This window comes from Bombina bombina, chromosome 1 (genome assembly GCF_027579735.1).
Source record: "Bombina bombina isolate aBomBom1 chromosome 1, aBomBom1.pri, whole genome shotgun sequence".
Taxonomy (NCBI): domain Eukaryota; kingdom Metazoa; phylum Chordata; class Amphibia; order Anura; family Bombinatoridae; genus Bombina; species Bombina bombina.
The window spans coordinates 1471046664-1471073088 of record NC_069499.1 but is presented as its reverse complement, the minus strand read 5'-3'; the positions used below and the strand labels follow the sequence as shown (position 1 = coordinate 1471073088).

Sequence of the window (26425 nt, the reverse complement as noted above, 5' to 3'; positions counted from 1 at the left end):
TGCAGTAGTGACCCTCAGATCAATGAGCATAACAAGGTTCTCAGTTAAATCTATTCATAACCTGAAGTTTGGTGTGAGACTGAGTGGTCCTACTATAACCAGGATACAAATAATAAATTAAGCCTTACATCAGCTGATTATTTCACCTGTGTTCTAGTTCAGATAGCCACAAAATGTGGCCTGTTAGGGAGGGCCGAGGACAGGTTTAAAATTCAGTGGCATAGGTTGATATTGGACTTTCCATTGTGACTGATCTAACTGCTAGGTACCCTTATTGGCTTCATAAAGAAAAGAGGAAACCACCCTCATGCTGATAAGTTATGCATGTGGGAATTCATGTATAAAATCAGGTTGAAAAACTAGAGGAAGGAAAAAGCTAAAAACAAGAGACATTGTTTCTCATACTCCTGTCGATGCATAACCCTTAGATACAGTGGAAACACATTCTGTGAGGAGACTGGTCTTCTTGTCTTCCTAGATATAGAGATCAGCAACAAAAGTAGGATTAGATTCTAGTCTAGGCAGAAGCTCCTCCCATGGACAATGCTTTGAATAGCAGATGATGTATGAGTAACATTAGTCAGCTGTAAGACACAACAATAAAAAGATGCATTTTCATATGATCATTTTATTTAATGTAATAGTTGCAAACCTGTTATGTTTACTGCTTGTATTTTTATTATTCATTTAAGCCAAAAAAAATAATCATCTTATTTTGTCACTAGTCTGGAAAAGCTTTTCCATATGAATGGCCATGTGAGCTTTATCTGTTGGTATATTAGAAGAAAGAACACTGTTTATAGTCACTGGATTCCAAGCTCCAAAGGCTGTTTAACCTTCTATATGTAAAGAATCACTAGTGCTATAATGGATATATACATTCTGAAGCTGGTGATACAAACTGACATGCTGTCATTGAACACTGATAGTCCTGAAGTTCTGAGAATCACCTTGCCACCTTTAAAAGAAAACAGTAGATAAGACAAGTCATTAGGTGGTGAAGGTTTACATAGAATACTTCATATCTCTATAAAACTTTCAATGGGGCAAGCTTTTTCTCAGTTTCTACAGTGCTGTTAGTGTCCTTCATTTACTGATGAGCTGTAAAAAACATTCAACTCTGCAGCCAACTAATTCAAGGTTTAACATGGTCAATGAAGTCCTACCAGTAGGATTTAATCATCTTGATATTTTCCAGCATCCTCCTGGCACACAGAATACAGATAACCTCAACAGTGGTAACCAAAAGCAATCCTGTAGTAATATCCCACATCCCACGTTGTAGCCAGAGAGACAGTTGAGGCACACATCCTCCAAGGTAGATTCGGCTTCCTGCCAGGATCTCTCCCATCTCTAGGACTCCATACCCACACTGAGAATTTGGCACAGTGCCATTTTCTAGTGGGTCGATACAGCAGGAGTATGGAACCCCACAAGCAAGAACTCCTGGGGAGCTGCAATTGAAATACCTGCAGGAGGAGATATGGATTGAGGTACATTTTAAATCTGGATTAATGGACTATGAAGTTCTAAGTGCAGTTTTGAGAAGTAAATTACATGGACATGGAAGAGAGAATGGGAGAAGAAGGGGGAGATAGAAGAAGATTGGTAGAAAAAGAGTGGTTCAAATATATGGTAATGGAAGAGTAAGACATAAGAGATCAAAGCTGCGAGAAAAGTAGGATTGAGGAGAGATTGGGAAAAGGGTGAATTTAAAGGGAACATGAAAATTATGGGGGGGGGGGGGGAAGGAGGAGAGGGAGTGTATTGAGGTCAGTTTTGATTTTCAATGAAAGACCAGATGCCCTTGTTTGTAAATTACTACCTGGTTTAAAAATAAAATATATAAACATATTTCATATATGAATAGATAGAGATATATACACATATACACAGGATAGTCAAAGTAAACTTTCATGATTCAGATAGAAAGTTGCATGCTCTAATTTACTCCCATTATCAATTTTTCTTCATTCTATTGCTATTTTTATTTTGTAAGCTTATATTGTAAGCTTAGGAGCCGGCCCACTTTTTGGTTCAGCACCTGGGTAGCTCTTCCCGATTGGTGGATTTATTTAGACGCCAAATCAGAAAGCACTACCCAGGTGCTGAACCAAAAATGAGACTGCTTCCTGCTTTTTCAAATAAATATCTAAGAGAACGAAGAAAAAAAAAATAATAGGAGTAAATTAGAAAGTTGCATGCTCTATCTGAATCATGAAAGCTTAAAATTTGACAAGACTATTCCTTTAATATTATATTACTCTATAATAATTTATCTATGCACATGGCTACAGTTAATTTGCAAAGAAAATGAATTCCTAATAACTGACCCCATTACAGAATAAAATGCTATTGTAGAAAGAGGTTTGATACTTACAGATTAAATTCCCAGTCCTGGTATGACTGAACTCCACAGCACTCCATTCCTAGCTGAAGTTCATCCATAATAAACCTCAGGTCAGAATCATCTTGGTATCTGCTCACAGCTACTAGCAAGAAGTTCTGAACAGAATTTCTAATCTGTTCTCTGAAGGAGAAGATGATGGCGGCAGATAGCAGTTGTGTGATAAGCAGGGTGCCGATTCCTGCAGAAAACAATTTAAGGAGGCAGGAATTCTCTCTCAGGAAACCAGCACACCCTGACATGGATAGCACACTAACAACCAATCCCATAAGAACAAAGAAGAGCATAGGATCTGTGCCTAGGTTACTGATCTGTTCAGGCATCAGTGACTGCTTATCTACAAGCCCCCAGATACCAATGCCAAAGACAGCCAAGCCCAGGACCGAGAAGACAAAGTTGTAGAAGAACATAAAATACTTGATGAAAGATATAAGGACATCAGGACTGGATAGTAGACCTCTTTTGGGTGAAACTGCCTCAGCAAGGTCCGTGTCAGCCTTGCCATTTTGAATGCGATTATGCAGGGCACCAAATGTAGCCTTCTGGGATTCAGCATCTCCCTAAAGAAAAATAAAAGGCCCATATACTAATAACATTTAAAAAATGTGTGTATACTTTCCTAACATAACAATTGTGAATGTTTTAATTATGATTGGTATAGATATATAACTAAAGAACAGTTGTTACATAAAATGGTTTCAGCATAGGCTAGAGGCTTTGTGCTTCTTAACGGAATAGGAAAATCAAAATTAAATTTGCATGATTCAGATAGAGCATGTCAGTTTAAGACACTTTTAATTTCACAGGGTAGTTAGGGTACTGGTGAGGAGTCCTAGGAGCTCCTGTGTTTTAGTTTGCCTTAGGCTAATTTCGCTGATGCAGTTTATTTACTTGCTACAATGGTAGAAGGCTGACTTAGTAACAATGATATTCAACTGCTTAACCTGTAGTGTGCTTATCAAATCCGCATAAACAGCGGACTCAATTTATGATTAATTCTTTGACGGTATTCATCACTTGATATACGCCAACTTTGCCTGTATTCACAGAGGCGGTATTTACCTCTCGATATATGCTAACTTTACCTGTACAAACAGAGGGTAACACTTTGGTCAAGCCTTTGTGATAATTTAACTCGATAATTTATCAGAGTTTCTTTATTAATTTGAACCCATATGATCTCATACACTAAATTGTCACTGTAGCGGGTCTCGGTACCCCAGACTGGGTATACCCGCTAAAGTCAGCTTCCTCCCACCAAATGCCAACCCATGAACCTCCACTGGATACCTGCCGCTATTAGAATGGCCGCTGCTAGTTGTTATAGCTACCCCCAGAACAGTAGCCAAGACTTAATGATTGAGAGTCAAAATAGGAACTGCTTTATTGCACAGAGAAAACACAGCTTTTATAAATTTCCAACAAATGGGGGTAGTTACTACATAATCAATAGAAACAAATATTATACAATGAGACAAACATCAGACAATGGTTAGTTGAACAAGATTCTAATCACTTCCTGACTTACAAAAGGACAATGGATGACTCACACAATAACAGGAAGACACTTCACACCTAGGCTAGATAACAGGGGGTCCCAGACTACCTCCTCTCCCTGGAACTGACTCTGCTGCTGTGGAGAGAGGTCAGTTACCGCCTCTCCCTGGCTTCCTGGAGCTGCTGCAGGTACTGGGCAGAGGCCAGGGGTCCTCTGCCCTGTGGCCACCTCTTCTGCTGGAGGCTCACCGGTCTGTCCCTCCTCAGAGGAAAAGTCTATTAAATTATCAATCTCTGGAGCCTGTGGCTGTGTAGAGAAATTGACTACCTCCTCTCCATGGGCTCCAGAGATATCACAGGTGCTGGACAGAGGCCAATGGTGCCCTGCCCTGTTGCCAGCGCTTCTACTGGTGTGGCAAGCTCAGGGCCAGGCTGCTGATCATGGTCTAGCAGCTCATTATCGGTTGCCACTCCTGAGGAAAAGTCCAATAAATCCCTGATTGCTGAACCATAGCCCTCTTCAGGCTCTGAGGCATGCTGCTGAACGAGATCCAACAGCCTTTTATATGCCTTTTCTAGCTCCCACTTGTGGGCAGCTAGGTAATAAAGATAGTCTCTCAGTCCGGATACTTCTGTAAGGTTCAGCCTCAGCTCTCTGTGTTCCAGTATGTCCTCCTGACGCCACTCTGCCGTACTCCCACAGTGGGGGTCCTGTGTGAGACTTTCAAATAGCAATCCTGGGCCGCCGTAGTCATAGCCCTCTGTAGGATCATCCAAATCCATCTCCGGACACACCTGGGCCACATACCACCGCAGTGCCTGGTACCCTTCATCCACCTCCATCTCTGTCTGGACCAATCCGTCCATCGATTCCTCCTGGGGCTGCTTTCCCAGGAACGGCATTCGTAGATCCATCTGGAGCCAGTATTGCTGCTCTGGAGTAGGAAGGTACTTCCCTGGTAGTCTTGTTCGAACTGGAGAGCCTTGTGCCAGAGTTTCCGTCGAACTATATCCTTCCAGGCCAGTTTGTCCTCTGCCAAGACAGGGCCATCAAACTGGGCCAGCACTGCCTCCAATCTCCACTGGAATTCAGCCTCCATTTCCCTCAAGGAGGTCCCACTGGTAGTTTGGAACTGCTCCGTAAGGAGGAAGCAGATCCCACCGCTGCCAGACAATTGTAGCGGGTCTCAGTACCCCAGACTGGGTATACCCACTAAAGTCAGATTCCTCCCACCAAATGCCAACCCATGAACCTCCACTGGATACCTGCCGCTATTAGAATAACGGCCGCTGCCAGTTGTTATAGCTACCCCCAAGAACAGTAGCCGAGAATGAATGCTTGAGGGTCAAAATAGGAACTGCTTTATTGCACAGAAAACACAGCTTTTATACATTTCCAACAAATGGGGGTAGTTACTACATAATCAAAAGAAACAATTATACAATGAGACAAACATCAGACAATGGTTAGTTAAACAAGATTCTAATCACATCCTGACTTACAAAAGGACAATGGATGGCTCACACAATAACAGGAAGACACTTCACACCTAGACTAGATAACTACAGGGGGTCTCAGCATTAGAGCAGGAGGTTTCAATTAGCTCAAACATTCCGAGTCTGGGGGGGTGTTGTAGCAGACAATGCTGGATTGGGCTATCACCTTATACTCCAACAAAACACAGGAATCTTCAAGGCCCTTCAGTTCTTAGAGTCTCTGGGAATTCATGGAAACTGTGTAAACCTGAATCCAGGGTAAAAGTACTCCAAATGTACCCTGGGCACCCACCTCCCAAATCATAGAATCCCCTCAAGTTCCTGGGTCCATAGTCGGTGGGGAGAAGGCTGGCCTGCAGTCCTCTCCAAGTACAAAAGTAACGGAAGCTTCCGTTACAGTCACATAAGGGCTAAAATCTCTTAAGCAAAGCGGCTTGCTCAGAGCAACTGGTTAATAAAGCTCTCAGGTGTACCAATACATATATCAGGTCACCTCTAGAGCGTAAGCTTATTAATTGAGCAGTCACTATACTGAAGTAAACCCAGTGTTCATTACCCCCTGCAACATTTGCACAAGTAGATCACTCGATATACGCTAACTTTTCCTGTATTCACAGTGGCGGTATTTACCACTCGATATATGCTAACATTTTGGTCAAGCCACTTGCGATAATTGGAACTCGATAATCTATCAGAGTTTCTATATTTGAACCCATATACTAAATTGTCACATAAGGGCTAAAACCTCTTAAGCAAAGCGGCTTGCTCAGAGCAACTTGTTAAAGTTCTTAAGTGTACCAATACATATAACAGGTCACCATTAGGGCGTAAGCTTATTAATTGAGCAGTCACTATACTGAACTAACCCCAGTGTTCATTACCCTCTGTAATACTTGTATAAGTTTAACAAAGAGGTATTGTATGTAGTCATTAATAGTTTTGCGTCTACATGATTTTAATATACAATTTTGCATTTCATGAGCATACTACAAATTATATATACATACATACGATAGCTCTTTGGCGACTACATGATACCGTCACTAAGTAACTACTTATATAATTGCTATACCAGAAGAACACACTACAAGTATTGATACCACTCTCCATTCTTATTATACTTAACGCATCTACGAAACAAACCTAAGTGTGATTTTATTTATCTTTTCCTATTTTAACTTGTGTATTGTGTGTAATAAAAAGTTATGTTTTAATCAACACAATCCCTCAGCAACACACTTTGCTGTCAATTCCTTCATGATACTAATTAGTTAAATCAGTAAGTGTGTGGTGATATATCAACATTAAATACAGAACAATTAACCCTCTGAGTGCTGTATATGTAGTCTTTATTAAAGACTAGGCTGTTTGACCTATCTTTAAATCCTTCTGCAAACTTTTAAATTTCACTTCTATTTTCAAATGTGCTATGTTCTCTTGGTATCACTTGTAAAAGAAAAAAAATAAGAATATGCACATATCGTGCACTAGTGGGAGCTAGCTGCTGATTGGTGGTCTTTTGTTATTGGCTGATTAGATGTGTTCATCTAGCTGCCAGTCTGCAATGCTGTTCCTACAGCAAAGGATAAACAAGATAATGAAGAAAATTGAAAAGTTGTCTAAAATTTTATGTTATATTCAAACCATGACTTTTTTTTTTTGGGGGGGGGGGGGGTTATTGTCCCTTTAAACCAGTGTGGAAGTCATAATTTCTGAAAATTATACATTTTAAATTAGTTTTAAATTTACTTTGTTCTCTTGCTAGCTTATTTAGGAATGTTTGGGAGTTTAAAAGGGTTCTTGAGTGCTATATGGCAGCAGTGTTTGTTACAATGTACAACACGGTTACAAAAATTGCTACCATACAGTACTGAAGGTATGCCCAAACTCCCCAGTTTGCTCTCATGTAAAGGAGCAACGTTTAAAAATAAAAATAAAAAAAATATAAACTATATCAAGAAAAATGGAACTTTATTTTGTACACAATATCTGAATCATGAAACTTTAATTTTCTTTCATGATTAGACAGAGCATACAATGAAAAAAAAAAAAAAAATTTCAAATGTATTTATATTACCAAATTTGCTTTGTCTTTATGGTATTCTGTGAAGAACACATAAGGAGGTAGTGTGCACGTGTCTGGTGCACTGCATGATAGCAAACACTGCTGCCATTTATAGTATTCTTGCAAAACCGCTCCCATATAGTGTTCAAAATATTATATATGTACACTCCTAAACCTACCTACTTTTAAACAAAGGATTACACAAAGAACAAAGTAAAATAGAAACCCCATTTTTTTTTTTTTTTTATTTATTTTTTTTTTATTTTTTTTATTTTTTATTGTGCACTTCCGTGGGGATTTTGGTAAATAATTTCTTACGCTTTTTCTAAAGGATTGTAATCAACCCCTATATTTTATAAATCTTATACACACTGGGCTGCCATGCCCTTTTAAAACACAAACTGTTTCTCTCATGATTTAGTTATAACATGGTTAGGTCTCTCTTTAATTATATACATTTGTTTACTACACTACAAAACTAAATAAAAACAATTGAGACTCTACCTGAATCATTTAAAAAAAAAAAAAAAAAAAAAAAGTGTCAGATAATTAACATTTTATGAACAGTGTTTTAAAAAGATTCCAGAAGTACATGTCATGTATTTTGTTTCAGGTGTAACTAGCATATACAGGGTAGACTATGTGCTTTCTAATTTTACTACATCTGATCAAGCAATTTACTTAAATGCATATTAAAAAGCAGCTTTTAAAATTATTTGTTTTTACATGGAAAAAAATAAAATAAAAAAAAATATGGGACAAAAAAGGGCAAAATGAAAATGCTGTAATATATTACAGCATTGTATATTATTGTACAGTTGCATCTTACAATGTGTTTTAGAGCAACAATGCAATACTGGTAGCTAGGTAAACACATCTAGTGAGCCAATGACAAGAGGAAACGTGTAGCCACCAATCACCTGCTAGATTCCCATGCATTGCTGTTCCAGAGCATATATACACATATGATTTTCAACAAAAGGATACCAAGAGTGAAAAAGATAAACTTGATAATAAAAAGGAGATTTTAAGAGAGCATGTCATTTTAATTTTGACTTTCATGTCCCTTTAAGTAACAGCTGCTTGCATTTAAATTAAAGGGACATTAAATACCTTGTAATTACATTACATTTCTTTTGCTATAGAATAACATCAGCCTATCCATGCCGCCTTATTATTCTACTGTTATGCTTACAATGATTATCTATGATATACGATTGTCTATGATACCATTAGCCACTTGGTGTAACTCTATATGTTGATGATGTTCTTTGTAACATAACATTAAGCTTTTTTTGTGAACCTTTACATTTAAATAAAGTTTAATTCAAAATAAAACACAACATTATATCAGCCAAGTATTAACATTTGTAAAGCAAATTAACATCCTTTTTACTGTAATTATTTTTCATTTACCAAATTACACCCACCATTTGCCCTATTTGGAGGAGTCAATCAGGGCTTTAGTCCACAGACAACAAGGCTAGCAGCCACTGTCATAAAGTTTGTTTAAAATTCACTGTTTTGCAGCTAAGAAAAAAGCCAATTAGAGGCAAATATGAAATACACTTTGCCTTGAGAAGTCTGCAGAGTTCTGAGAATTAGAAATTGCTCAATTTTCAGAGCTAAAAATTACATGAAAATGGGACAAAATAAATAATGAAAATGTATTGCAAAGTTGCTTCATTACTCATAACTAAACATTTGATATAAAAAAGGTGTATACATCCCCTTAAAGCTAGCAGGACCGCAATCAATTGTACCGGACACTCTGCTGTTGAGATAGACATGCCCCTGCTAGCTTGACAAGAAAATAAACTATCACATTTTGAAGTGCCATCATTTAAGTGAGACACAAAATATAATTACCATGTCCCTTTAACACTCATAATGAAAGGCAAATAAATAATGCCGAATACATGCAACAGATAACCAACTGATATTAAAGTTACTCACATAGGTATTATCATTGTATTGGAAGTAAAACCATTAATGTATGGAATTCTACACTGAGCATAAACAATACAATGTAGGCAGCCATGCAGAACAGCAGAAAAGTATTAGTCATGTAATCACCTTGGTTAGTAATCGGCTGGATTCATTTGGTTCCTCTGTTTTTTTCCTGAGTAGTGGACATAATTTTGGCGAAAATTTAAGAAAATTTGCACACATTTTCTTCAGCTCAGAGTGAGATTCCTGTGGGTTTTTTCTATTTAGTTCTTTCACCCAACACCCTCTTCATCCTGCAGACATGATCATCAGACCCACTAGTCAGTCTTTGATCATGTGAGAAGCTGGATTCAAGTCCCACCATTCCAGCTTATTAAAGAGGACAACCCCCTTATTAACCTCTTCAGTCTTGTGGTGATTAACAATTGTACTTTTGTCCACCTACAAAATGCCAGACTTTGTCCTAATGCCGCAGTTTATTTTCAGGTCGATGATCTAGGTATCTGTAAATAAAAAAAATCTAATTGTTTTGTAACCCACCATAAACGATTGTATGAAACATCTTTGCATAGTTTCAAAACTATCTACTGTCTCTAGTCCAATATAGTAACTTGCGTAGTGCTATGATTAAAGGGACAGTGTAATCAAAATTAAACTTTCATGATTAAGATAGGGCATGTCATTTTAAATAACTTTCCAATTTACTTTGAACATCGCATTTGCTTTGTTCTCTTAGTATTCTTTACTGAAAGCTAAACCTAGGTAAGCTCATATGCTAATTTCTAAGTAGTGCATTTTTATAGTTTTTTTCAGCTAGACAGTGCTAGTTCATGAGTGCCATATAGATAAAATTGTGCTCACTCCTGTGGAGCTATTTATGAGACAGCACTGATTGTCTAAAATGCATGTCTGTCAAAAGAACTGAGATAAGGGGGCATTCTGCAGAAGCTTAGATACAAGGTAATCACAGAGGTATAAAGTGTATAAACCATGCTGGTTATGCAAAACTGGGGAATGGATAATAAAGGGATTATCTATCATTGTAAACAATAACAATATTAAATCTGTTCTCTTATTTTAACTCTAAAAGCTAAAGCTTTGCATTTTATACTGGGTGCCGCCATCTTGTAGCTCGCGTATTGTTGCATCTTCTGACAGAAACAGTGCACTTTTATAGATCTGCAGTGTTACTGGCTTTGAAGAGAGAACAGCATTGAAGACAGCTGAAGGCACTGGAGAAAACCAATAGCATGGAGAGTTGTATCTGTGCTACTGTAGTAGTGCTCTCAACAGTGTAATGTTCCTTTAAAGGGACAGTAAACTCCTTGTAACACAAGGCATTTCTTTTGTGTTGCTATAGAATAACATATCAGACAAGTCTAAACATCTATAAATTAAAGGGATATGAAACCCAAAAATGTTGTTTTATGATTCAGACATAGCATACCTTTTAAAAAAAAAAAGTTTCTAATTTACTTTTGTTATCAAATTTGCTTTGTTCCATGATATTCTTTGTTGAAGAGATACCTAGGTAGGCATCTGGAGCACTACATGGTGCAGGAAATAGTGCTGCCATCTAATGTTCTTACAAATGGATAACATTATTGCAAAAATGCTGTCATATAGTACTCCAGAATTGGACCGGCTCCTAAGCTTACATCCCTGTTTTTCAACAAAAGAGAATGAAGTAAATATTGAACATCTGAACCATGAAAGAAAAAAAAATTGGGTTTCATATCCCTTTAATACCTTGTTTGCTGCAATTGTTTTTCAATAGCCAAACTCTACCCACAATTTGCCTTATTTGGATGAGCTAATCAGGGCTTGTGTCTACAGACAACAAGGCTAGCCACCAAAATGCATTATGGAAGGGTTAAAGCTGATTATGACAGGATTAACCATCAGTCATCAAGTTGCATTTTGAAATCTGAGAATTAGAAACTCTACAATTTTCAGAGCTATATTGCATGGAAAGAGGGGTAAAAAATCAATAAAAATATTGTGCAAGGTTATTTCCTTATACATAACTAAATATCTGACATAACAATTTCAAGATGTTTACTGTCCCTTTAAACACATAGTAAAAGTTGCACATGCAGCTCACTCCAGCGCTGTTCCCAAGCAGTACATGTCTGATTATTGGTATCGGGCCACCACTAGAAATTTTGGGGCCCCTGACTTAACCATTGATCAGTGCCCCCCCCCCCCCCCCATTGACATGTTCAATTTTTGACCAAGTGACTAAAACGTATATGCCCTTTATTCTTAAGTGTAGTCAAACTTGGAAATGTTGTAAAGGTAGTAACACAGAAACACACAGACTGACTCATGCACTGAAACACGCACTCACACAAGGATTCACATATAGACTCTCTAGCAGACACACAAACACACTCAGACACAGACACCCACACAGACACTCAGAACTTGATTACATTGACCTGACAAGTAATGAGGTGGCTACAGTTTTGTCAAAAAAGGAGATTTACAAGACAACATATGGAGTTCTGATTATCTTTTTGTCAAGGAAGATGCCAACTATATGGTGACAACAGCATAGAGTGGTTAAAAAAGGGTCCTGAACTGCCTAAAAAATAATTTAAAGGTTAAAGGGACATTAAACCCAATTTTTTTCTTTCATGATTCAAATAGAGAATACCATTTTAAACAACTTTCTAATTTACTTCTATTATATAATTTGCTTCATACTCTTGATATTCTTTCCTGAAAAGCATATCTAGATAGGCTTAGTAGCTTCTGATTGGTGGCTGCACATAGATGCCTCCTGTGATTGGCTTGCCTGTGTGCATTGCTATTTCTTTAACAAAGGATATCTAAAGAATGAAGCAAATTAGATAATAGAAGTAAATTGGAATGTTGTTTAAAATTGTATTATCTGTCTCAATTATTAAAGAAAATGTTTGGGTTTAATGTCCCTTTAAGTGGTGGATTGGTGACTTCCGGAAAGGTCTCATTAGTCTCAAAGTCTGTAGAAAGATGTGAATAATCAGTAGAAAGGTCAAAATGTCCTAAAAAGGTACAGACAATGGACACACACACACACACACACACACAAACTCAAACACAAACTTGCACATACACCCAAGGAAACACCCACAGAGACAGCCTCAGAAAACACACAAAGACATGCACACTCACAGACACCCACAGAAAACACACAAGGACATACACACACACACACAGAAACCCACAGAAAACCCACAAAGACATACGCACACATAGGGACACCCACAGAAAACATAAAAAGACATACATACACACACACCCTCACTGAGACATCCACAGAAAACACACAAAGACATATACATACACACACTCTCAGAGACACCCACAGAAAATGCATGAAGATACACACACACACACACACACTCTCTCTCACAGACACCCACAGAAAACACACAGACATATGCATAACTGCCGAAATGCATCAGCTGATCTCACAGCCACAGCCTACACATATGTGTTCTGCTATCCTGTATATGTGTATCGTGACTTTTAATTGTTTCATCAAATAAAGGACTACCTTTTTAAACTGACGCTCCCGGACCTGATTTTCCCTTTTTTCTTGCTTGATATGCACACACTCTCACAGAAAACACACAGACATACATACACACACACATACCCTCACAGAGACACCCACAGAAAATACACAAAGACATATGCACACACCCTCACAGAGACATCCACAGAAAATACCCAAAGACATACGCACACACCCTCACAGAGACACCCAAAGAAAAAGCACAAAGACATACGCACACATTCTCACAGAGGCATCCACAGAAAACACACAAAGACATATACACACACACACACTCTCACAGAGACACCCACAGAAAATGCACGAAGACATACACACACTCTCCCAGACACCCACAGAAAACACACAGACATATGCACACACCCTCACAAAGACACTGACAGAAAACACACAGACATACATACATACACACACACACACACACACACACACTCACAGAGACGCCTGCAGAAAATACACAATGACATACACACCCACCCTCACAGAGGCATCCACAGAAAATATCCAAAGACATATGCACACACCCTCACAGAGACACTCAAAGAAAAAGCACAAAGACATACGCACACACCCTCACAGAGACACCCACAGAAAAAGCACAAAGACATACACACACACTCTCACAGAGGCATCCACTGACAATACACAGACATACATACACACACACACACACCCTCACAGAGGCATCCAAGGAAAATACACAAAGACATACATACACACCCTAACAGAGAAGCCCACAGAAAATGCACAAAGACAGACACACACACACTCTCACAGAGACATCCACAGAAAAAAATACATACACACTCAGACACCAACAAAAGCAAAAAGACATAAACACAGACACCCACAGAAATACTCACAGGAGGTAAAATGTCTGCACATTGCTATCCCTTAAATCAACAGTGTGTGACATGCATGATAAAAGAAAATTGCAGAAATTTAGAGAGAACTTTTAAAAAAATCATATTTGTAAATGTGCGCACAAAAATACTTCTGTGAATTAAAAATTGTACATTAATGATCTGTCAGAATGGGTAAATGAAGAAAAGCACTTTTGAAAGGTTGACATGTTTGTTTTTTCCCCAACCAAGTGCATCACTTCAAATTTGGTGTACAAATATTCCCATCTGTCAGCTGTATTTATGGATATCTGCCAAAAGGGCACCTACCATTTGTGTATTGAGGAGGAAACATTTCTGCATGGTTTTAAATATAAAATTTCTAAAGCATTGTCAAATAATCATAAATACACTGCAGCATATTGCTAAAAAAATTGTTTTTAAGGACCCCTGGCCCCACCTTACAACTACCACACTGAAGTTACAATCTGAAATTGCAAAAAGAAATAAATTACATTTACTAAGTAAGTCCTACCTCCTCTGCAAATGAAAATGATCTGTGACTCAAGCACACACTGTACAAAGTGAAGTGCCAAGTCTGTCTCACACTGTGCATAGTGGTTTAGTGCACACTCCGAAATGCTCTCAAATGATAATGCTTTACTCCTTGTAATGACATTTTCCGTGCTCAATAGCACTCTGCTTTAGCGCCCTCTGGTGGCTGCCAAAATGTAAATTTTTTTTTTTTTTTCCTTTAAATAGTTGTGCTTGCCTCATGGGGCCCCCTGGCCCAGTGGGCACCTGACAGGAGTCACCCCTTTCACCCCCCTGATGGCGGCCCTGTGCAGCAGTCTGGGAATCATGGAGGTTGGCCTTAGAGGAGTGGCCACAAGGAATGAGCTACCAAGAGCTTTTGGTCCCGGACAAGGGAGCCACCCCAGCGGAAGTGCTGGCAACAGGGCAAAGAGTCGCCAACTTCTGCCTTACTTCCGAATCTGTTTTTGAACAGGTTGAGATGGGATCGAGGGATTCAAGGTATGAAGAAATCGTTTCATCCCCCAAGCGGCAAATCAGCTTCCAGGGAGCGGAGGTCGCCAACCTCTCTCCCCACCAACAGAACCCCTTCCAGGGAAAGGAGACAGTCAGTCTCTCTCCCCAGCGGCAGAGCCAGGTGCCGGGAGAAACTGCAGTCAGTTTCTCTCCCCAGCGGCAGAGCCACCCCTGGGAGCAGAGGTAGTCGCCCTCCCTCCCCTTTGACAGAACCCCTTCCTGGGAGAGGAGACAGTCGGTCTCCGCAGTGGCAGAGCCAGGTACAGGCAGAGACGGCAGTCGTTTGCTCTCCCCAGCGGAAGAGCCATCCCCCGGGAGCGGAGGTAGTCGTCCTCCCTCCCCTTCAACAGAACCCCTTCCTGGGAGAGGAGACAGTCAGTCTCTCTCTCCAGCGGCAGAACCATACCCTGGGAGCGGAGGTAGTCGTCCTCCCACCCCGTCAACAGAACCCCTTCCTGCGAGAGGAGACAGACAGTCGGTCTCTCTCCCCAGCTGCAGAGCCAGGTACCGGGAGGGACGGCAATCGGCTTCTCTCCCCAGCGGCAGAGCCGTCCCCAGGGAGCGGTGGAAGTCGGCCTCCCTCCCCAGCAACAGAACCCCTTCCTGGGGGAGGAAACAGTCAGTTGGTCTCTCTCCCCAGCTGCAGAGCCAGGTACCGGGAGGGACGGCAGTCGGCTTCTTTCCCCAGTGGCAGAGCCATCCCCAGAGAGCGGAGGTAGTTGTCCTCCCTCCCCAGCAACAGAACCCCTTCCTGGGACAGGAGACAGTCAGTCTCTCTCCCCAGCGGCAGAGCCATACCCTGGGAGGGGAGGTAGTCGTCCTCCCACCCCGTCAACAGAACCCCTTCCTGGGAGAGGAGACAATCGGTCTCTCTCCCCAGCGGCAGAGCCAGGTACCGGGAGGGAATGCAGTCGGCTTCTCTCCCCAGTGGCAGAGCCGTCCCCAGGGAGCGGAGGTAGTCATCCTCCCTCCCCAGCAACAGAGCCCCTTCCCGGGAGAGGAGATAGCCGGTCTCTCTCTCCAGCGGCAGAGCCATGCCCAGGGAGCGGAGGTAGTCGTCCTCCCTCCCCAGCAATCATCACTTATAATCTAGGCCTATGTGTGTTGTTACTTTGTGTCTTAATTGTTGTTGGCAGTTTGGGGGAGTTAAAAAATTACTGTGCAGCCTCTGGAGTAAAATCTCTGTTTTGTGGTTTTTATTGGTAACTTTGGGGGTATACAAATATTGCTTTGTGTATGCTAATAAAAATCAAGGGGAGTCCAATCACTGCTGTGTGTTACTGGCAGCTAGCTAGGTTAAAACAGATTTATGTATTACTGACAGACAAAGGGTTAAAATCATGTTATAAAAATGATATATAATGTGGTCTAATGTATAGCTTTAGGAAGGGTTGTTGTGTTTCCTCTCTCTCACCACCCATGCAACATGTTGTTCAGCATTTTTATGTAGGAGAGCTGACAACCCTACCTAGACGCTGCAGGCGGGAAGAGAGTCTAATCTCTCAACCCGTGACAATCTCGCATTTTACAGGATGATTGGGAGGTCTGAATTGGAACATATTAAAGGAGTGTCCCTTTAACAATGGGTTTAACCCATTTGCAGGGGTAAATAAATTAATATGCAAAACAATTAAAAGTGCCAAAATGTTAACACAATTGAAATGTGCATGGGTGCATTTCAATTTGAAATAGTAAATTTTTTGCAATATACTTCCATTAGCAAAAATGCTTCTAGAAAAAGTAGTTACTGTTTTTATCTAGCGAAATGTGCTGTGAGAAAATACTGGTGCAAAGGCCCTCACAGCATATGTGTGTATGCTGCTGAAAATCAGTAATAACCTTTACTAGAAGCATTTTGCTAATGGAAGTATATTGCAAACATGTTTCTATTTTAAATACAAATGCACACAAGCAAATTTCAATGTTGACATTTATCAGCCTTTAAATAATATAATTTATATTGTATTCATTTTTCATTTACAAAAAATATAGATTTAAAATTGTTTAGTAATGTCTCATAAATAAAAAAAATGCTTTAGAAAATGTAAAAAATAAATAAATCTTTCATGAAGAATCAAATCTGTAAATAAAAAGAGGAATCAATTTGCGTGCTTTAGGTTGCAGTCTGCTATTGTTATAGCGTTGAAGGACATATTGTAGATTTTTTTTAAATACATGATAAAACTAATACCACTTTCAAGCTAATAATTTACTACAAGCACTAATTAGAGATAGTATAATATTATGCCAAATCGTTTAAAAAAAAAAAAGGCTGTAAAATATTCTGAAGCAGGTTTTTCTTGTTACACTGTTTGTCTGCGGTTTTCTACCAACTATTATGCAGCAGTACTATTGGGGACATATTTTGCGGACGGACCGGAACTATTTTTTTTCTCCTGCTAGGAACTTTATACCTGGACAGCTTGATAGGGAACGACTTCCTGGAGACACTCGAACGTTAAGAACTGCTGTCTGTAGACGTCAAAGGCCGGGTGATGAGTAGACCCAGCCCGGGTAATAGGGCCATGGCGGAGAGTATTGTAAGTACTGGGGAAGAGTACTATGGCGAGGAGCTCTTCGCACTGTGGGGCAGAAACTCCAGTGGGAGTGGGGTTGAATGAAGGAACAAGCAACTTATATGGTTAAACATTTTGGTTTCTAAAGTGGTTATTATGATGATATAATTAAAAAAAGTGGTAAGGAAAATGATTCCGTTGATTGTAATAATAGTTTGTTATGATTTTGAAGGAATTCTGCATTGGGGTGTAAATGCAGTGTCATCACCATGGTGCTTTCCAAAGCAGGCTGTCACAAAGCTCCTGTGTGGGCAAATACTGTTTGGGTGACAGCAGTTTTAACCTCTTATATACCAGAATGGACAGAACATTATACTTTAACCAATGCATTTGAACCCACACATGCAATCAGTAGACCAAAATCATTGTTTGGTTCTTTTTAAGATAGGAAGTTGTCATAAAGGACCACATTATTTTTACAGCTATAAAACAATATAACCCTAGGCAGTGAAACTTCTAAAGAAACCCCATGATGGCAGGACTGTGTATTTTCTAAGCAGGTTGGCAGCAGTAAGAGACTTAGTATTACTACACAGTGTAACAGATAAATATTATCCTGATTCAGTATTAGTGGAACTAGAAAGTGCCTCAAATGGAATTACAGGTAAATACATACTCTGGAAGCAATAGAGGGTCTGATTATCATGAAGTAAGCATACATGAAACCTGTCACTGTGTTTGTTTCCTCTTACATGGACAGTAAACGGTTTAAGATTTTACTAAAAAATGTTAAAGGGACAATAAAGTCATAATTAGACATTCGTGATTCAGACAGAGCATACAATTTTAAACAACTTTCCAATTTACTTCTATTATTTAATTTGCTTCCTTCTCTTGTTATCCTTTGCTGAAAGGTTTATCTAGGTAAGTTCAGGAGCAGCTGATTGGTAGCTGCGTGTATGTATATGTGTGTGTGTGTGTATATATATATATATATATATACTGTATACCGATTGTCATTGGCTCACCTTTGTGTTCAGTTAGAAACCAGTAGTGCATTGCTGCTCCTTCAACAAGTGATACTAAGATAATTAAGCAAATTTGATAATAGAAGTAAACTGGAAAGTTGTTTAAAATTGTATATTCTAGCTAAATCATGAAAGAAAAATGTTGGGTTTCATGTCCCTTTAAGTTATGCATAGTAAAACAACTTTGCAGCATGCTTGGATTAGTTATTTTGTTCAATTTTCATGTAATTTAAATATTGTATTTTCTAGTTTTCAGAGATTTAAATTCACACTGCAAACTTTTCAAGGCTAACCTTGCTACATATGTTAAAAAATGATAATAGCTGTAAAGCAGTGCACTTTGACAAGCCTTGTCTGCAGACTCAAGCTTGGGTTGGGTGTTCCAAATAAGGTTAGTGGTGGATGGAGTTTGGATATTGAAAATCATTTGCAGAAACAAGATCTTAATTTGTTTTTAAAATCTTAGACTTCGTTAGCTGATGTTATTCTATAGAAATATAACAAAGGTGTCTTTTAATTGCAAGGTGTTCATTGTCCCAATAAAAGGGTGACCTGAACCTTATACTGTAACTGTTGCTTTAGTGTTCCCTTAGAAACTAGCACAGTTAAAGGGACGTGATACCCAAATGTTGAAACACTTGAAAGTGATGCACAACAGCTGTAAAAAGCAGACTAGAAGATATCACATAAACATCTCTATGTAAAAAAGGAAGATATTTGACCTCACATTTCCTAAGTATTCACACCCTACTGTAAAGAGACCTTAAAGGGACACTGAACCCAAATTTTTTTCTTTCATGATTCAGATAGAGAATTTTAAGCAACTTTCTAATTTACTTCTATTAATTTTTCTTTGTTCTCTTGCTATCTTTATTTTAAAAGCAGGAATGTAAATCTTAGCAGCCAGCCCATTTTAGGTTTAGCACCATGGTTAGCACTTGCTTATTGGAGGCTTACATTTACCCACCAATAAGCAAGCATAACCCAGGTTCTCAACCAAAAATGGGCCGGATCCTATGCATCACATTCCTGCTTTTTAAATAAAGATAGTAAGAGAACGAAGAAAAATTGATAATAGGAGTAAATTAGAAAGTTGCTTAAAACTGCATAATCTATCTGAATAAAGAGAGAAAAAAATTGGGTTTAGTGTCCCTTTAAGTCCAAATTAAACTTTCATGATTCAAATAGGGCATGTCATTTTAAAAAACTTTCTAATTTACTTTTATCATCAAATTTGCTTTGTTCCCTTGTTATTCTTAGTTGAAAGCTAAACCTAGGTAGACTCATGCTAATTTCTAAGACCTTGAAGGTCGTCTCTCACCTGAATGCATTTGACAGTTTTTCACAGCTAGAGGACATTAGTTCATGTGTTTCATATAGATAACACTTTGCTCATGCACGTGAAGTTATTTAAGAGTCAGCACTAATTACCTGAAATGCAAGTCTGTCAAAAGATCTGAGATGAGGCAGTCTGCAGAAGCTTAGATACAAGGTAATTACAGAGGAAAAATGTATATTTCTATATGTGTTGATTATGCAAAACTGGGGAATGGTAAATAAAGGGATTATCTATCATTTTTTTTGTGTCTACTATCCCTTGAAGCAGCCAGTCAGGATGCTACAGAGTGTGCATCTGTCATGTGCAGGCACAGTCATGTTATTTTCCTATTCAGTTTAAGTAAGTTCTATGAAATCTCATGAGATTTCAGTAAAGGCAAAGCATTACCTCAGCACTGCTGTTGCTGGACAGCAGCTGAAGTATAACTGTTTACACAGCACTTACTCTGGTGAGCTGAAGAAATTTTGAGGTAAAATCTTCCTTTTTTACATAGAGATGCTCAGGTGATAATTTCTTGTCAGCTTTTTACAGTTATTCTGCATCACATTTTGAAGTGATTTAGCATATAAGTATTATGTCCCTTAAGGAAACCAAATTTCTCACTCAAGACAAAAACAGTATGATATGGCAACAAAAAAAAAATAAGGAAATGCTTCACCAATGAAAATGGAAAGGAGCATAACAGCAATAAGGGGACAAACCATGCATCTAGTGACAAAAATTGAGTATTCAAGCAAAAGTAACCATTCAATATTGAGTGACAGATAAACCTTTTCCTTGTGTAAGTGCAGATGTTTTCATCTTGAGTAACAGACTGTTAAAAGGATGTTATAGTAATGCTTTATATAACCACACAGAATATATACAACAAATTAAGAATTACAAACAATCTGCATTTTAAATAAAGTTTTAAATGCATTTTAAACTGTATTGTTTGTACAATTCTGCACAATGTGCTAGCATCCTACTGCATAAACCTGGTGAGCATGTTTATATTATCTCAATTGATTGTGGCCAGTTAGAGAGAGCTATAAATGAGTTTGTTGCTCTAAGCAGTCATTGTGTGTAGTATGTAGCTGTTTAGAATATTGTGCAAAAGTTAATTTATTTCACTAATGCAACTTAAAAGGTGAAACTAATATATGAGAGACTCATTACATGCAAAGCAAGATAGTTAAAGCCGTGATTTTGTCATAATTGTGATGATTATGGCTTACAGCTTATAAAAACCCCAAATCTACAATCTCAGAAAATTAGAATATTGTGAAAAGGTGCAAAAGGCTCAAAGTGTCCCACTCTAATCAGCTAATTAAGCCATAACACCTGCAAAGGGTTCCTGAGCCTTTAGATGGTCTCTCAGTCTGGTTCAGTAGGAATCATAATCATGGGAAAGACTGCTGACCTGACAGTTGTGTAGAAAACCATCATTGACACCCTCCATAAGGAGGGAAAGCCTCAAAAGGTAATTGCAAAAGAAGTTGGATGTTCCCAAAGTGCTGTATCAAAGCACATTAATAGAAAGTTATGTGGAAGGGAAAAGTGTGGAAGAAAAAGGTGCACAAGCAGCAGGGGTGACCGCAGCCTGGAGAGGATTGTCAGGAAAAGGCCATTCAAAAGTGTTGGGGGCTTTCACATGGAGTGGGCTGAGGCTTGAGTCAGTGCATCAAGAGCCACCACACACAGACGGATCCTGGACATGGGCTTCAAATGTCATATTCCTCTTGTCAAGCCACTCCTGAACAACAAACAACGTCAGAAGCGTCTTACCTGGGCTAAAGAAAAACAGACCTGGTCTGTTGCTCAGTGGTCCAAAGTCCTCTTTTCTGATGAGAGCAAATTTTGCATCTCATTTGTAAATCAAGGTCCCAGAGTATGGAGGAATAATGGAGAGGCACACACTGCAAGATGCTTGAAGTCCAGTGTGAAGTTTTCACAGTCTGTGTTGATTTGGGTAGCCATGTCATCTGCTGGTGTTGGTCCACTGTGCTTCATTAAGTCCAGGGTCAATGCAGCCGTCTACCAGGAGATTTTGGAGCACTTCATGCTTCCTTCCGCAGACGAGCTCTATGGGGATGCCGACTTCATTTTCCAGCAGGACTTGGCACCTGCCCACACTGCCAAAAGCACCAAAACCTGGTTCAATGACCGTGGGATTACTGTGCTTGATTGGCCAGCAAACTCGCCTGACCTGAACCCCATAGAGAATCTATGGGGCATTGCCAAGAGAAAGATGAGAGACATGAGACCGAACAATGCAGAAGAGCTGAAGACCGCTATTGAAGCATCCTGGTCTTCCATAACGCCTCAGCAGTGCCACAGGCTGATAACTTCCATGCCACGCCGCATTGAGGCAGTAATTGCTGCAAAAGGGGCCCAAACCAAGTACTGAGTACATACAGTATGCATGCTTATACTTTTCAGAGGTCCGATATTGTTCTATGTACAATCCTTGTTTTATTGATTGCATGTAATATTCTAATTTTCTGAGATTGTGGATTTGGGGTTTTCATGAGCTGTAAGCCATAATCATCACAATTATGACAAATCACGGCTTAAACTATCTTGCTTTGCATGTAATGAGTCTATCTCATATATTAGTTTCACCTTTTAAGTTGCATTAGTGAAATAAATGAACTTTTGCACGATACTCTAATTTTTCGAGTTTCACCTGTACATATATACTGCTGTGTTCTTTTATTTCAATTACGTTATTTTAACCCCTTAACGACGTATGGGGTACGTCCTGCAAAAAAATGCAGTTAATGACCAAGGACGTACCCTGTACGTCGTTGGTCTTTGAAAGCAGTGGAAGCGATCCTGATCACTTCCAACTGCTTTCATGTTATAGCAGTGATGCCTTAATATTGAGGCATCCTGCTATAACATTTTTTTAGCCGTCCGATGCAGAGAGAGCCACCCTGTTGCCCTCTCTGCATCGGCCATTGATGGCCATGTTCGTTGGTGGGTGGGAGCTTACCCAGGGAGGCGGGTGGGCGACCATCGGTGGGAAGGGGGGCGGGATCGAGAGCGGGTGCGCGCGCGCATGCACGGGAGCGGGTGCGCGCGCGCGCGGGCGGGCGGGAACCCCTACACTATGGAACAATGGTGGTACTCGGTGGGAGTGAGGGTGGGCATTTAAAAAATATTTAGCGATCTGGCAGGGGTTGGGGGTTGAGGGAGGGCAGCTACACTACAGAAAATAGTATTTTTTTTTAAAAATAAATAAAAATAACCATATTTGATTTCAAACTGGGCACTGGCAGACAGCTGCCAGTACCCAATATGGCGCAATAAGGTAGAGAGAGAGGGGTGGTTAGAGAGCTGTTTGGGGGGGATCAGGGAGGTTGGGGGCTAAGGGAGGATACTACAGAACAGAATTATTTAAACCCCCCCCCCCCCCAAAAAAAAAAACCCTCTTATTTTAGTACTGGCAGACTTACTGCCAGTACTTAAGATGGCGGGGACAATTGTGGGGTGGGGGAGGGAAGAGAGCTGTTTGGGAGGGATCTGGGGGTGTGATGTGTCATGTGGGAGGTTGATACCTACACTAAAGCTAAAATTAACCCTGCAAGCTCTCTAAAAGCTCCCTAATTAACCCCTTCACTGCTGGGCATTATACACGTATGGTGCGCAGCAGCATTTAGCTGCCTTCTAATTACCAAAAAGCAAAGCCAAAGCCATATATGTCTGCTATTTCTGAACAAAGGGGATCCCAGAGAAGCTTTTACAACCATTTATGCCATAATTGCACAAGCTGTTTGTAAATTTTAGTGAGAAACCTAAAATTGGGAAAATTTTACGTTTTATTTTTATTTGTTCGCATTGGGCGGTGAAATGGTAGCATGAAATATACCAAAATGGGCCTAGATCAATACTTTGGGTTGTCTACTACACTACACTAAAGCTAAAATTAAAACTACAAGCTCCCTACATGCTCCTTAATTAACCCCTTCACTGCTGGGCATAATACACGTGTGGTGCGCAGCGGCATTTAGCGGCCTTCTAAATACCAAAAAGCGATGCCAAAGCCATATATGTCTGCTATTTTTTAACAAAGGGGAACCCAGAGAAACATTTACAACCATGTATGCCATAATTGCACAAGTTGTTTGTAAATAATTTCAATGAGAAACCTAAAGTTTGTGAAAACATTTGTGAAAAAGTGAACATTTTTTTTTTTTTTATTTGATCGCATTTTGTAGTGAAATGGTGGCATGAAATATACCAAAATAGGCCTAGATCAATACTTTGGGATGTCTTCTAAAAAAATATATATACATGTCAAGGGATATTCAGGGATTCCAGACAGATATCCGTGTTCCAATGTAACTAGCGCTAATTTTGAAAAAAAGTGGTTTGGAAATAGCAAAGTGCTACTTGTATTTATTGCCCTATAACTTGCAAAAAAAGCAAAGAACATGTAGACATTGGGTATTTCTAAACTCAGGACAAAATTTAGAAACTATTTAGCATGGGTGTTTTTTGGTGGTTGTAGATCTGCAACAGATTTTGGGGGTCAAAGTTAGAAAAACTGCGTTTTTTTCCATTTTTTCCTCATATTTTATAATTTTTTTTATAGTAAATTATAAGATATGATGAAAATAATGGTATCTTTAGAAAGCCCATTTAATGGCGAGAAAAACGGTATATAATATGCGTGGGTACAGTAATTGAGTATGAGGAAAATTACAGCTAAACACAAACACCGCAGAAATGTAAAAATAGCCTTGGTCCCAAACGGACAGAAAATGGAAAAGTGCTTTGATCATTAAGGGGTTAAGGAGAATTACATTTGGAGTTTAAAGGGATAGTAATCGCTTTGTAATTACAATACTTTCTGCTGTCTTGCTATTAATTAACTAGGTCAGTGTGAAAAAAATGTAAATATATTGATGTCTTGTTTGCTGCAACTGATTTTCAATAGCCAAACTCCCTCTGCCACTTGCCTTATTTGTAGGAGTCAATTAGGACTTGTTACTGGAGCTAGCCACTTTCATTTTGTTAGCAAAATGTCCATTGTTCCTTTTTTTTTATTTTTATAATCTCCCGAAGCCAGTTATAGAAAATATGTCAGGGCTAGGATTATGAAAATAGCCACGTGCACATTCAATGCTCCCAGTTGGAAAAGGTGAGAAAATAAATTATTTAAATTGCATTGCAATATTATGTCACTACACCAGGGCTCGACAAACCCAGGAGCCTGGTAGCCACTGGCTCCTATAATTTTACTCCTGGCTCCTAACTTTTTGGGTTATTCTCCATATATCTATATACAAATCCAACAGTTTGGCTCCTAAAAATATGCCTGGCTCCTAAATATTCTTACTGGCTCCTAATTTTTAACAACATTTGTCAAGCACTGCACTACACATAATAAAATGTTATAATACAATCTCAGAATGCTTACTGTCCCTTCATTGTCCCTTTAAACTGGAGAAAGCGGCATGCCTTGTATACAATTTGTTGTAGTGACCCTGAAAGTGAAATTGAGAATTGCTTTAGGATTGTGACAGATAAAAAAAAAAAAAAAAAAAAAAAAAAAAAAGAAAAAAGAATCTGTTGATGGAGACTGTGTCACATCACAAGAGTGACAGATAAAGTACTTCTATTCAATTGAGACTATATCACCTCATTTAACAAAGAAACCACTTGCCCTCATTGTTGGCGCTGTATATTACTAAAGAGGGATGGCAGTACCCCCTCACCAAGTAAAAGTGGCCTCTATAAACTATTTACAAAGTCAAAGGCAGGTTCTATAAAGTTCTTTGTTGCTCTAACTAGAGCTACTCATATTGTGCGTATGTGGCCGAGTAAATCAGATAAACCCCCACACTTTGAGTGGTATGACCTCCACCTTGGTGCCATACATCTGAGTATCACCTTGGCAGGAACAAAAAAAACAACTTAAACTGGAGTATTGAGATTTGTTTATTTAAGAAAGTGATACAAACTTCCCATCTTATCAGGGTGGCACAAAGTAATACCTTGGGTGAGTGGCATATTACAGTGAATGTTACACCTAGCTAACACAGAGATTGTGTATCTCGGGAGAATGAAATATACTATACACACACAGATTACCAGATAACAAAATACAACACCCCAGCATATAGTGTATTACGTTATATGTGGGAGACGGCTATCACCATAAAGAAGTGAGAGTTACAGGCATCCTATCAGTGTCCCCTCGGAGTGAATGTCAGAATGTGACTGTTTTCAAAATAGGCAAAGGGAAAATATTTCACCTATTAAATCATTACACTATCATGACAGTGACTACTAGAAAGTGACCAATTACAGGAATCCACTTAAACCAATCATAGTGAGCCAGAGTTTGGCCACAGCATAGAAACAAATTATAGGCAATGGACATTTCACCTCCTGCATTATTGCTCTTCTCAGCTACTGGTAAGTGGATAATGACCTTAAAGGGACACTGAACCCAAATTTTTTTCTTTCGTGATTCAGATAGAGCATGCAATTTTAAGCAACTTTCTAATTTACACCTATTATACATTTTTCTTCGTTCTCTTGCTTTCTTTATTTGAAAAAGAAGGCATCTAAGCTATTTTTTGGGTTCAGAACCATGGAAAGCACTTGTTTATTGGTGGGTGAATTTATCCACCAATCAGCAAGAACAACAGTGTGTTCACCAAAAATGGGCCGGCA

The 26425-nt window shown here is 39.2% G+C and overlaps 2 protein-coding genes across 2 annotated transcripts in view; one reads left to right on the top strand and one right to left on the bottom strand.

Annotated features, from left to right (window-relative positions):
- Positions 1–612: 612 nt before the first annotated feature.
- On the bottom strand, positions 613–9791 carry TSPAN10 (tetraspanin 10). The gene is made up of 4 exons (XM_053696313.1): positions 9543–9791; positions 2381–2967; positions 1167–1469; positions 613–958 (listed from the first exon to the last, which is right to left on the bottom strand). The coding sequence occupies exons 1-4, from the start codon at positions 9636–9638 to the stop codon at positions 913–915; spliced, it is 1032 nt and encodes a 343-aa protein (XP_053552288.1). The 5' UTR covers positions 9639–9791; the 3' UTR covers positions 613–912.
- A 7488-nt stretch (positions 9792–17279) lies between these two features.
- Positions 17280–26425, top strand: part of NPLOC4 (NPL4 homolog, ubiquitin recognition factor) — a gene marked incomplete in the record, with an annotated part of 180935 nt that continues 171789 nt past the window's right edge. The window contains 1 exon segment of the mRNA XM_053706905.1: positions 17280–17413. Coding sequence (XP_053562880.1) covers positions 17369–17413 — 45 coding nt within the window.